At 42.1% G+C, this 13,823-nt stretch overlaps 1 protein-coding gene across 9 annotated transcripts in view; it reads right to left on the bottom strand.

Annotated features, from left to right (window-relative positions):
* Nucleotides 1-246: 246 nt before the first annotated feature.
* The window catches only part of GATAD2A (GATA zinc finger domain containing 2A), a 118,331-nt gene continuing 104,754 nt past the window's right edge, over nucleotides 247-13,823 (bottom strand). For 5 of the 9 annotated variants that reach the window (XM_075825506.1, XM_075825507.1, XM_075825505.1 and 2 more), the window contains 6 exons: nucleotides 13,356-13,544; nucleotides 11,467-11,731; nucleotides 9,471-9,760; nucleotides 6,056-6,239; nucleotides 5,479-5,547; nucleotides 247-970 (listed from right to left, as the gene is read on the bottom strand). In XM_075825506.1, coding sequence (XP_075681621.1) covers nucleotides 843-970; nucleotides 5,479-5,547; nucleotides 6,056-6,239; nucleotides 9,471-9,760; nucleotides 11,467-11,731; nucleotides 13,356-13,544 — 1,125 coding nt within the window. In that variant the 3' untranslated portion in view covers nucleotides 247-842. The remainder of the gene's footprint in view (nucleotides 971-5,478; nucleotides 5,548-6,055; nucleotides 6,240-9,470; nucleotides 9,761-11,466; nucleotides 11,732-13,355; nucleotides 13,545-13,823) is intronic. The other 4 variants (XM_075825503.1, XM_075825508.1, XM_075825504.1 and 1 more) reach the window with 4 other exon arrangements.

Below are 13,823 nucleotides of genomic sequence, written 5' to 3'. Positions count from 1 at the left end.
CCTCTCAAAGCCAGTAGAGGGAAGCCATTGATATAGCCTGAAAACAAAAAGTCTTGAACCTAAACATGAGGTACAAACCAACCTCCGATTTCTTTATTTATCCTCTAACCCTTCACAAACTCGTGTCCAGTGAAAACCATACAAACTGGGTTTAAGAGGAAATTGTATTACTGTGGAATCATCCTTTTAGATTATTTCAATGTGACTGGAATATCCAGAGCAAGAAACGCTGTGGGAGATAAAATGTAATATTTTTCATAGATTTATTTAAATATAACTATTCGTTGTATTAACAAAATGGTTTTGTTCTGACTGGATCTGTTCTGCCCCAGAATCAGAGATGGACCTGATAAATACAGCCATGAGAAATACTAACTATAGTTTCAAAATAAAGAAAAAAAAAATATCCAGTTACAGCTTCAAAACACCTCAGAAAAAAGCTGATGCCTTAGTAGAGGGAATTATAGTTTATTTATGGAAATTAGACCTGAATGCAGAAAAGTATGCAACTGGAGCATGGCAAACTGCAGTACAAGTTGTCATGCCAGTCTAGATGAAAACCTGCAAGGGGGGGGGGGGGGGGATGTGAAGTGGCTTCCTTTTTTTTTTATGTCTATGCACTCCTTTCTGTAGGAAAGCAAAACAGACGCCTCATCTGCAGATCACTACCAAGCTTTCCATGTGTAATAGAAAATGGCAAACAAGGAAAAGTGATGAGCATCATCCTTCCGCTCCTTGTAGGGAAAGGACTAATCCGGAAAGAGTCCCTTCTTGCTTTCTCATGTTCTAAGTGTGCATTCATCTTTTGTCTTTATTTCTGTCACTGCTGACGGATGCATTCATTATTTCCACGTAGAGGACTGGGTAATTGAGCGGGAAGGAATCATATCTAGGAGGTATTCCCGTTGGCGGTCCACAGCTGCTGACTTATGCACAGTGAGGCCAGGGTTCACAAAGGCTAGAGTCCCTCCTGCAAGGAATCAAAGTCAAGTTTAGAGAAAAATTTTAACACCATTAAACCAACATTATGGGGAACAACCCCTTCATCTCTTTAAAAAGTGGAAGCAGTTGGATGGTGGAAAGCACAGCTAGTAACAGGAAATGGTTACTTTATTGTATTGGCTTTAAAGAGGCTCTGTCACCACATTATAAGTGGCCTATGTTGTACATAATATGATCGGCGCTGTAGTGTAGGTTACAGCAGTGTTTTTTTTTAGAAAAACGATCATTTTTGACAGAGTTAGGACCTATATTAGCTTTATGCTAATGAGTTTCTCAATGACCAACTGGGCGTGTTTTACTATATGACCAAGTGGGCGTTGTGGAGAGAAGTGTATGACGCTGACCAATCAGCGTCACACACTTCTCCCCATTCATTTACACTGCACATAGCGATATCGCTATGTCACAAACACACTAACATTACTGCAGTGTCCTGATAATGAACATACATTCCTTCCAGCCAGGACGTGATGTGTATTCAGAATCCTGACCACTTCTGTAGCGTCTCTGTGAGTTACAGCATAGCAGGCGTAGTCTCACGAGATTACGCTGTAAGTGGTCATTCACAGCGAGATCTCGCTGTGCTGTAATCTCGCTGTGCTGTAGTCTCACAGAGATGTGCATAGAAGGTCAGGATTCTGAATACACATCACGTCCTGGCTGGAGGTAACGTTATAGTGTGTTTATGTGGCTGCACATAGCGATATAGCTATATCGCTATCTGCAGAGTAAATGAATGGAGAGAAGTGTAGGACGCGGATTGGTCACTGACTGGTCAGCGTCATACACTCCTCCGTACAACGCCCACTTGGTCATATAGTAAAACACGCCCAGTTGTCCATTGAGAAAGTCATCCGCATAAAGCTAATATAGGTCATAACTCAGTCAAAAATGATAATTTTTCTAAATAAAAAAACAGTGCTGTTATCTACATTACAACGCCGATCACATCATGTACAAGATAGGCCACTTATAACGTGGTGACAGAGCCTCTTTAAACAGACAACAATTAACTTTCATGGTAAAACAGCATAGAATGGTACCCCATATCTAGCTGCATATAATTAATCACTTCTGCAAATGTGATCACTCATTTTTTTAAAAACTTATTAAAGAGGCTCGGTCACCAGATTTTGCAACCCCTATCTGCTATTGCAGCAGATCGGCGCTGCAATGTAGATTACAGTAACGTTTTTATTTTTAAAAAAACGAGCATTTTTGGCCAAGTTATGACCATTTTTGTAGTTATGCAAATGAGGCTTGCAAAAGTCCAAGTGGGCGTGTTTAAAAGTAAAAGTCCAAGTGGGCGTGTATTATGTGCGTACATCGGGGCGTTTTTACTACTTTTACTAGCTGGGCGTTCTGACGAGAAGTATCATCCACTTCTCTTCAGAACGCCCAGCTTCTGGCAGTGCAGACACAGCCGTGTTCTCGAGAGATCACGCTGTGACATCACTCACAGGTCCTGCATCGTGTCGGACACATCGGCACCAGAGGCTACAGATGATTCTGCAGCAGCATCGGCGTTTGCAGGTAAGTAGCTACATCGACTTACCTGCTAACGCCGATGCTGCTGCAGAATCAACTGAAGCCTCTGGTGCCGATGTGTCCGACACGATGCAGGACCTGTGAGTGACGTCACAGCGTGATCTCTCGAGAACACGGCTGTGTCTGCACTGCCAGAAGCTGGGCGTTCTGAAGAGAAGTGGATGATACTTCTCGTCAGAGCGCCCAGCTAGTAAAAGTATTAAAAACGCCCCAATGTACGCACATAATACACACCCACTTGGACTTTTGCAAGCCTCATTTGCATAACTACAAAAATGGTTATAACTTGGCCAAAAATGCTCGTTTTTTTAAAAATAAAAACGTTACTGTAATCTACATTGCAGCGCCGATCTGCTGCAATAGCAGATAGGGGTTGCAAAATCTGGTGACAGAGCCTCTTTAATGTCATTCTGCGGGTCAATAAGATTACGGAGATAACAAATTTATATATAGTTTTTTTTATATATATATTTCAATACTTTTAGAAGGGAAAAACAAAAAAAAACAAAAAACGAAAAACAACATTTTGCGTTGCCAAATTCTGAGCCATAACTTTTTCTGTCAATTGAGCGGCAAAAGTGCGTTTTGGTGGGACGAGCTGTAGATTTTAATGGTACCATTTTGGGGTACATGCGAGGTTTATCACTTTTAGTCCATTTTTTGTGGGAGATTATGTGACAAAAAAGGTAAGACGCCAGAATCGCTGTTTTTTGTTCTCTTTACAGCACTCACCGTGCGGGTTAAATAATGTTATAATTTAGACTTTTACGGACACGGCGATAATCAATGATATATTTTTTTTTTTTACAATGCTTTAGAGGGAAAAGCTTTTCTTTTTTTTTTTTTTTACTTTTAAATATATTATTTGTACATGAAAAAAAAATAAACCGTAGCAATCAGTTATTTTTTGTTTTGTTTTTATTAGTCCCCCTAAGGGACTTGAACCAGAGATGCAACTTGGACCGCTTTCACTATATACTGCAATACTAATATATTGCAGTATATAGTTGGACAGGCTTCTATTAAGACCTTAATTAGTCCCCCAGGCTGCCATTACAACTATCGGCAACCCGCGATCGGCGTCGTGGGGGCAGATGGGCTATTAGAGGGGGTCGCCCCCTTCTTTCTAACGATTTAAATCCCGCTATCGCTTTGGACCACGGCATTTATTGGGTTAAACTAGCAGGATCGTGCTCGTTATAGTGAAGTGCCGACACCCGCTTTGTATCAGCCCGGGAGCCCGCTCCAGACTCCTCCTTCCCCCCATGACGTAACTAGGTCATTTCGGGAAGAAGTTAAAAGGCAACCTGTCAGCAGCTTTATGCTTACCCTCTCTGAGAGGAGCATAGTGACAGACACGCTAATTTCAGCGATCTGCCACTACGGAGAACGGTGTTTAAAATGTTGCAGCGTGATGCGAGCGCTGTAAGGAAGGGGGTCCGCCGTAATTATGAGCTAACGCTCCAGCCACCGCTGACACTGTACATAGGGAGTAAGCTAATAGGCAGGAGACATTTCAGTTTATAAATATGTCAAACTCCTTCCTCACAACAAGCTGCAAAATGTAAACGTTAAGTTCTCCAAAAATCACATAACTATCACACATCAGAGGGCATTAGAGGGCATTATAAAAGTTGCTGACAAGTTCCCTTTAATTCCTAACAAAAAAACATCAAGAAATATAAGCATATAGGTCCAAAAATATACTTTTTATTCATGGTTCATGACCCATAATTAGCTGCGCTTCTTCCTCCATGAGCGACTTGTCCTTGAACCTTATTGAGGGCTAGGACTCTGGTCTGGCACATGGTTGTGCACTTTTAAAATGTTCTTAAATTTTGTCTGTGTCTATTTTGTATTATTATGTAATGTTGTAATAAAAAGTTCTTCCATTTATATTAGAGGTAAAGTCTGACATAAGTATCTTGTTCGCAAAATTTGTAATGTCTATGCCACGTTGACTGGCACTCTAGATCGATATTTGTGGTGTCCACTGATCATTGTTCTATCTACTTAACAAAACTAAGCAGAACATGAAACTAACACCATTTAGTGACTTTTTAGCACTATAAAATTAGACCATATGTAGAACATCCCTATTCATCAACCAGGATGATCAATACGATAAAAAAAAACATATCTACTACATATTCCATTAAAGAGACTCTGTCACCACATTATAAGTGCCCTATCTTCTACATAAGGCGATGGGCGCTATAATGTAGGTGACCGCAGTGCTTTTTATTTTAAAAAAAACTATCTATTTTCACCACTTTATTAGCGATTTTAGATTGTTTTTTTTAAATGCATTACTGTCACCTACATTATAGCGCCGATCTCCTTATTTAGGAGATAGGCCACTTATAATGTGGTGACAGAGCCTCTTTAAACATGTCAATTGAGTAGACCATAGGGGAATATTTTATTTACTTTTCTGGTGGGGAGTGGTTCGGAGAGATAGATTATATATATATATATATATATATATATATATATATTTTTTTTTTATTTATTATTTTTAAATGGAAAAATAGTTACATTATTCTACCACTTTTAGAACTTAAATTATAGTAAATTTATTGGGCCTTTTTGTTAAGCCCCGTCCTTTCCAAAAGTAGTGAGGGCAGTGTTAAACGTCCAAGTGTCTCAATTTTCACTGTAAATTGTGGACTATTGGGCCTTTTGCAACTTTGCTATGCCAGAAAATGGACATAGAAAGGTTAATAAACTACCCCTACATATTTTGCAGAAAAAGACTTGTGGGGAGAATTCGACATTTTCAGTTAAAGAAGTAAAAGATGGATCACCCGCTTCCATCTGTACGATAGAAAAAAAACAAACCAAAAACATTGCTCTATAAAACACTTAAATGCTGCATGATATACGAAGATAAAATTGTTGCAGCAACAAAGTTACCCCTTTGCTTACCCCTGTGCATCTCCACTGATTGTTTCTTTGATTGTTGTGTCGCTATGACTCTCTGACTAGAGGTTTGTCCTATAGAAAACAATTATACCCATTTGATGTAAAGATATACTGCAATACCCAAGGGGGAAAATACAAACAGAGTAAAACTGCTTATTCATAAAAGGAACTGGACCAGCATGTACAGACAAATACAGGTGTTTTTTTTAATTAAAGAATCAAACTAAAAAAGGATCATCTTTTACTAGGGAATTCCTGCAAATATTAATCAGGTGCATCACATCATTTACAATACCAATCTTGTGGCTCAGCCGTTCACTAAGGTATGTGTGCAACATCACTGGAATGGCATTACTGAGTACATGGCCAGAGAGGGTAACGTTGTAGTAGACATTGCCCTTTCAGTTTAATCAAAACAAGACCCACAACAAATTACCTGTACCACCTCAATTCAACTATGTGTACCCAACTCTAGAACATACAAAAAAATAAAATTAACAAAAAAGCCACTGATAGCCTTTAAAATACTCAACTGCTGGGCCACTTAACTGTCAAAAAAGGGTTTCTAAAACGTACGTACCTGCATTAATTGGAACTTTCTTCCAGTTTCCAGATGCCAGATTACTTTTATTCATTGTACGATCTCCGGGTTTTACCGATCGGTTGGCAAGAGTGGCTGCATTAGGAAGCTTGGTCGTAGGTGGGAACGTATGCAGCACCCCTCGTGTAGTCCCCGATAATCCACGGGATATTGGTGTAGGGCTCTAAAAGAAACATTGCAAAAGAAAGTTTAACCCCTTCCCGCTGCAGCCGGTTTTGACCTTCCTGACAGAGCCTTATTTTTATAATCTTTTTCTCAGTGCTTAAAGAGGCTCTGTCACCACATTATAAGTGCCCTGTCTCCTACATAAGGAGATCGGCGCTGTAATGTAGGTGACAGTAATGCTTTTTATTTCGAAAAACGATCTATTTTAAACCACTTTATTAGCGATTTATAGCTTTATGCGAATGAGTTTCTTAATGCCCAAGTTGGCGTGTTTTACTTTAGCCCAAGTGGGCGTTGTACAGAGGAGTGCATGACGCTGACCAATCAGCATCATGCACTTCTCTCCATTCAGTTACACTGCAGATAGCGATATAGTTATATCGTTAAGTGCAGCTACATACACAAAGACTAACATTACTACAGTGTCCTGACAATGAATATACATTACCTCCAGCCAGCACGGGATGTGTATTCAGAATCCTGACCCTTCTGAATCTTTTCTGTGAGATTCCAGCAAGGCAAGCGAATGACAGGGTACATCGTAATCTCACGAGATTACGCTTGCCTTGCTGGAATCTCACAGAAAAGATTCAGAAGTGTCAGGATTCTGAATAAACCTCACGTCCAGGCTGGTAGGGATGTATATTCATTATCAGGACACTACAGTAATATCGTTATGTGCAGCTACATACACACACTATAACATAACTATATCGCTAGTGCAGTGTAAATGAATGGAGGGAAGTGCATGACGCTGATTGGTCAGAGTCATACACTCCTCTGTACAACGCCCACTTGGTCTAAAGTAAAACACGCCCACTTGGGCATTAACAAACGCATGTGGTTTCCACGGTCCGTGCATGGCTCAGGAGCCCGGACCGCAGAAAGAACGGGCATGTTTTATTACGGCTGTGTTCTGCGGTCCTGGCTCATAGGAAATAATGTGCACGGCCCGTGATTTGCGGGTGGCTTGCGGGCGACACTCCGCCCCCGGCCGACCCGAAAATCACGGCCGTGCACATGGGCTACGGTCGTATGTACGAGGCCTTAAATCTCAGGGGGTGAATTCCACATGGTATCACTCATTTGGGGGGTTGCCTCAGCTGTTTTACTGGGCCGCCTTTGCGGGGGTTCCTCAACACTGGATGAGGATCATGAGGTCGTCAAGAGAAATAGGGTAATTTATTTTTCTCCCTGAATCAGTGTCTGTCCAGGATGGCGTATTCCTCCTCGGCTGAATGGACCTTTTGGGATGATTGGGACATTTTTATTAGAGGTGTATGTAGTGCTTCAACACGTGTAATACTCAATTTATTTTTACAAAGGTGGTTGTGTATGTTGTGCTTTTACACATGTACATCAAGTGGGGGGGGGGGGGGGGAAACGCAAGGAAAGATAGATAAAAGTTTAGGAGGAAGAAATTTAATTAACGTACAATATAAAACTGTAAAAAATTCCTGACTACCTGACTAACAAATTAACCCCAATGCTGGAAAAAAACCAGTCTCACTACGCCATCAAGACCGAACGTCAGTTAAAAAAAGGTCAGTAAACATTTTTAAAAAAAAGGGACAAAAAAAACCAAACACCTGCATCAACAAATTACCCCTGAGGAAGATTACAGACTGCCATTCATAAACTTCTCTCCATTCATGTACTCAGCACAGCGTGATCTTGCGGGACTTACAGCACAACAGGATCAGGCTGTGCTGTCACACAAACGTTACCGAAGTGTCGGGATCGTGAACAGACATCGCGTCCTGGCCGGAAGCGATGTCTATTCACTCTCAAGACACTTCAGTAAAGTTAATGTGTGAGTGACAGCACATCTTGATCTCGCAAGATCACGCTGTGCTGAGTACATGAATGGAGAGAAGTGTATGACACGGATTGGTCAGCAAAAACAAATAGTTTCCACAGCTTTGGACTGCAGGTGGGTGCACGCCTCAATTAGACCTGGTCCACGGTCCTCAATATCAGGCAGACGAAAAATGGACAGAGGCAGCACTTTCAAAAAGCATCAGCAGTTTATTCACCCGTTCGATGTTTCAGTCCAACAGGACTTTTTTCAAGCATGGAAAAAAGCCCTGTTGAACTGAAACGTCGCACGGGTGAATAAACTGCTGATGCTTTTTGGAAGTGCTGCCTCTGTCCATTTTTTTGTCTGACTGATTGGTCAGCGTCATACACTTCTCTTTACAACGCCCACTTGGTCAAAAAGTAAAAACACGCCCAGTTGTCTATTAAGAAAGTCATTAGAATAAATCTAAAATAGGTCATAACTTAGTCAAAATATAAACCACTGCGGTTATCTACATTATAGCGCCGATCACATTATGTAGGACATAGGGCACTTATAATCTGGTGACAGAGCCTCTTTAAGTATGGCTCACAGACTCACACCAGAACCGGAATGTTCCGAACCGGAATGAGTAAGCAGAGCTGGTGCAGGGTGTTAGAAACCGGCCATGGCTTCCATTGGTCAGTCGGTGCAGACCGACCAATGGTAGCGATTAGGGGGGGGGGGGTGGCACCATCGCCACCTCTTCATCAATACATGGTAGGGATTGGTGCTGTCCTAGACAGAACCAATCACCACCATATCACTGTGCCCTGTGGCACAGTAATTCGCTAAAGCCGCAAACAGCTGCAATCGGTTGGTCTGAATTGAATCACCGATATGGAGGGGGGGGGGGGGTACAACACCCCCCTGGGCACTGTGTAAAGATGGCCTGCCGTTGTGTAACAGTGTACTTTTACAGTTTCGTTTTTCCGTTTGTCGCATGGATACGGCAAATTGAAGGAAGAACTGGCTTTCCATGACGTATCCACATGACAAATGTCGGGAAAGCATTAAAGTACGTATCCACCTTGGCAATCATTTTTGTATTGCTCCAATGCATCTAAAATGAAACGAGCAAAGCTTCATAAAAAGATTGTAGTGATTTGGGTCTACAGCTCCTATGTAGATTTAGGTATTTTATGGTAAGACTACAAACAAACCCGGATTAGTCTGATCTTGAGGTCATACACTCCTCCCCCTTCCATCTGTTACCTTCCTGCTAACGTACCGAATGTTTGTTAGGAAGGACCATTTTAATGACATTCAAAATTGTTGAATTTTAGATGCATAGGAGCAATAAATAAAAATTGTTGAAGGTGTTTATAGAATTAAAAAAGGTAGATCAGAAAGATTTTTATTTTATTTTCAGCGAAACCATTTGCTCACCTGTTTCAGAGAGTGGTGGTGAACAGAATGTTCTGACTTAATCTGTGCAGGTGAAGAGCTCTGCTGCAGTATCCGTTGCTCAATCTCCTGCTCTTGTTGCAGAGCTTTGACAAAGGCAGCCTTCAGTCGGGTAGTGTGTTCAGCTTTTAGGGTCTTCTTTTGGTTAGAAGACATGCAAACATCACACATGATGGTCCCATTCTTTTCTTGCCTCCAGCGACTGGTGAAGTCAGTCTTGCATTGGGCACAACTAGAAGGCTCATGAGATGCAGGTGATGGCACAGTTTTACCTGCAAGTACGACAGTTTTAGTCATTATAGGGTAATAGATACTCTCCCGTTTGATATACACTACAAGGACAGAAGTATTGGGACATACTTCTTAATGAATTCCGGTGTTTTATGCAGTTCCATTGCCACAGATGTATAAAATCCAGCACCTAGCCATGCAGTCTGCCTTTACAAACAATTGTGAAAGAATGGGTCGTTCTAAAGGGATCACTGAACTCCAGCGTGGTACTGTAATAGGATGCCACCATTGCAACAAGTCAGTTAGTGAAATTTCTTCCCTCCTATATATTCTACGATCAACTGTGAGTGGTATTATTGCAAAGTTAATGCGTTTAGGAACCACAGCAACTCAGCCACGAAGTGGCGGACCACGTAAAGTTACATAAAAGTTGCAAACGCTCTGCGGACTCTAACTGCAGAGTTCCAAACCTCCTCTGGCATGAACATCCACACAGAAACGGTGCTACGGGAGCTTCTTGGCATTGGTTTCTATGGCCGAGCAGCTGCATGCAAGCCTTACATCACAAAGCACAATGCCAAGCCTCAGATGGAGAGCTAGAAAGAACGCGGCCACTAGAGACTGGAGCAGTGGAAACGTGTTCTGTGAAGACAAATCACTCCTCTCCATCAGGCAGTCTAACGGACGAGTCTGTGTTTGGCAAATACCAGGAGACCGTTACCTAGATGACTGCATTGTGCCAACTGTAAAGTTAGGTGTGGGAGGGATAATGCTATGGGGTTGCTTTTCCAGGGGTTTGCGTCGTTCCAGTGGAGAAAAAAAAAAACGTAATGCTTCAGAATATCAAGATATTTTAGACAACTGTATGCTTCCAACTTTGTGGGAACAGTTTGGGGACGGCCCATTTCTGTTCCAACATGACTGTGCCATAGTGTGTGGGTGCCCCAATACTTTTGTCCACATAGTGTATATCAGGCACCAGCACAAGGTGGTTAGAGCTGTCCCTTCAACCGTTTCTTTATATCATTACCATTTTTAGAATTGTGTAAAAGTTAGACATTACTTAAAGGGATTGCCCCAGAAGCGACAATCACCTATTCACAGGATAGGATTAATCACTGGGAGCCCTGAACCCCTCTCATTCCTCCTTACTGCTCCCACTGATGTAAAGAGCAGTTTGAATGCGCCCACAGCTCCATTCAATGTCTATGGGAATGACGGAGACAGAGCACTGAACTCTGCTGTTTCCGTCATTACCACAGACTTTAAATGGCAACGGGTATGCCGCTCCATTCAATGTCCTCCACGGTGCGGTTGAGAAGGGAGGAAAAACAGGTGGGCTTTGTACCCCCGCCATTATGATCAGTGGGAGTCTCAGTGATGGGGGATCCAGCGATCAAACAATTACCACCTATCCTGTGAATAGATGAGAATTGTCCTTTTTTGGAAATACCCCTTTAATGAGGTTTTCCCTAAAAAATCCCTTACATGTCAAAAATGGATCAGAGGGCATCAACGACCAGCCTGACACCTACCATAGCTTGGTAAGTGGCTATAGATGTGCAATCACTCTACATTGAATTAAACGTTAGTCCCTGAAACCATGTGTTCTAACTAAGCAGGCAGCCGAAGATGTGAGGGACAGGCTAGATATGACCGTTTATACAAAAATAAAAACGAAAAACGCAGAAAGACTATGTGAATTCAACTTAAATGAAAGTGAATAGTGTTTGGGATCTAATCTTACCTTGGGTCTCCAACAGGTTCTGCACGACCTCCTCCAGTCCTACTAGATAGATGAACTCATTATTGGCTGCACTTGGAAGAAAGTTAAGCTCTGGAGCAGGTGGTTTGGGGGGTGGAATCTCCAGCAGGGTTTTTTCCAACTGCTTACGTAGGGCAAGCTTGGCAGCTGCTTGCCGGCTAGCAGGAGATTCATTAGGATTACCGATTGAGATGCTGTTGGCATTTCCGGTTGTTCCAACTGAGCCCTTTAAAGAAGTTGGTGATGCCTAAAAGAATGGAAACAGTAGGGCATGAATGGAGTAATGCAAGAATTAACATATGGGAAACTATTTAAGACCATGGGAAAAAAAAAAAAAGTGAATCTGAGGTAATCAAATTAGTTTATAATAAATAAACATGCAAAATGTAAATTTGAGTCTATAGAGTAGGGATGTCACGATACCAGAATTTGGACTTTGATACCGATACTTCGTGTAGTATTGCGATTTCAATACCAAACGATACTTTGCCAACAGTAATAAAAAAAATTCTGGTGTGATGAATTGTGCCTCACATTAATAGTAATTAACCCCATCATGTTTCCCAGTCATAATGGGTTAACGTGTGAGGTATACGATGGGGTTAATTACTATTAATGTGAGGCACATGGAGGTTAAATTCATCACACCTCGTGCCCCCACAATAAGTGAAAGAAAGCAGTTTTTAATTTTATTTTTTTTACAGCGTACACATCAGAAATTATGCAAAAAAAATGGTTGTGAAGGTTATTAAGGCCGCACCAATACCGAATGTGTGTATATTTTATGTATTGGGGACTTATTTTAATGTTTATTGTAAAAAAAATGTGTATGTGTATTTTTTTTAAATGTAACATTACTAGGTTTTGACTTTATTTTTAAACTTTAATGTACTGGCATATATCTATATACCAATACATTCGCCTGTGTACGGATAGTACACAGGCAGTTAGGACATATCCAAGTATGCCCTAACAGGTTCCAAAGGGCATCCCCCCTTCTCATTTTCCCCTGGTGGTCAGCTTTGATTGCAGCATTCAGGAGAATAGTGGCAGAGATTAGAGGTTTCATTGCCCCGCTCCTGACAGTGTGTGTGTCCGCACGCGGTCAGCATGAGGTGATGCGGCCGGCGCTGCACTAATGAGCGGCGGCGCAGGCACTGAAGTCAGAACATGGGGGTGTTTTGCAGTGCGCCCGCCATGTTCTGTCTTCCATGCCGCCGCTCATTATTGCAGCGATGGCCACATCGCATCATCTTACCGCGCGCACTTGTCAGGACTCAGGAGTGGGGCGGTGGCTGTATCACACAGCCGCAGCCCCACTCATACATTCACGTGTTACTATACATAGCTGTGCAGCTTAGTATCGAAATACATGAAACAACGGTATCGAACAGTTTGGGGGTGCATGGTATCGAAACGGTAACGAAGTTTCGATGCATCGTGCATTCTTACTATAGAGAGGTCTTCTGTTATTCTATAATATTTTCAGGTTCATTAGTTAAAAATAACTTCAGTTTTACTTTCAGCAATTAAAGGGGTTGCTTAATGAAGACAACCCGTTTCTAAATGGAAGCCGGCTTCTCTAACACCTGGTGACCAGCTGGGAGAAGCTGTGTGTGACCAGACGTTTACCCTGCAGAAACATCATTAAGGGAAATGTAGAATTACATGCCAGCCAGTCAAATGAATGGACGGGCTCAGAGAGGGAGACGCAGAGAGCCTCTCGCGATCGTAGAGGGAGGACCCCACCCTATGACATCTGTATGCCCCAAGAGTTTATCTAATTTAACACCCCTTTTAAACTAAAGGGACATCCTCGCCTTCATTTAATACTGGAAAGGCAAAGCGGCTTCTTGTTTGTGTTTACCAACCTGCGGTATGTTGACCAGCAAGCTTGTGTTCGCCACATTGGCCACGCGGATCAGTCCCTGTTGGATGATCCTCTGACCTTGCATCTGCACACTGGGCACTGATGCTCGAGGAGCAAGTAGTAAAGGAGGCGGGCCTGTGCCGGGATGTTGTCTGATATTGTGCATCTGCTGAGGAGACACAGAAATGGGCTGATGGTGGGAGAGAGGGAAAAATGGAAAAGGGAGAAAAGCTTGTGAGAAGGATAGATACATATGTGAAAAGCAGCAGCAGTAAACACTACAGGCAAGAAAGGGGGGGGGGGGGGGGACAAAACCATCTGACACCAATCAATTCAAAGTCACCAGCGCAGACTCACATTTTGCAAAAACGAGACCAGATTTAGATGGAAAATTTATAGCCAATAGAAAGAAATAACCGCTTTAAAAACACAGCTAAATACTGAGTGATGGGGTCTTTGAAAAAACACC

Source organism: Rhinoderma darwinii, chromosome 1, assembly GCF_050947455.1.
Source record: "Rhinoderma darwinii isolate aRhiDar2 chromosome 1, aRhiDar2.hap1, whole genome shotgun sequence".
Lineage (NCBI taxonomy): Eukaryota > Metazoa > Chordata > Amphibia > Anura > Rhinodermatidae > Rhinoderma > Rhinoderma darwinii.
This window is presented reverse-complemented; position numbering and strand designations above follow the sequence as displayed.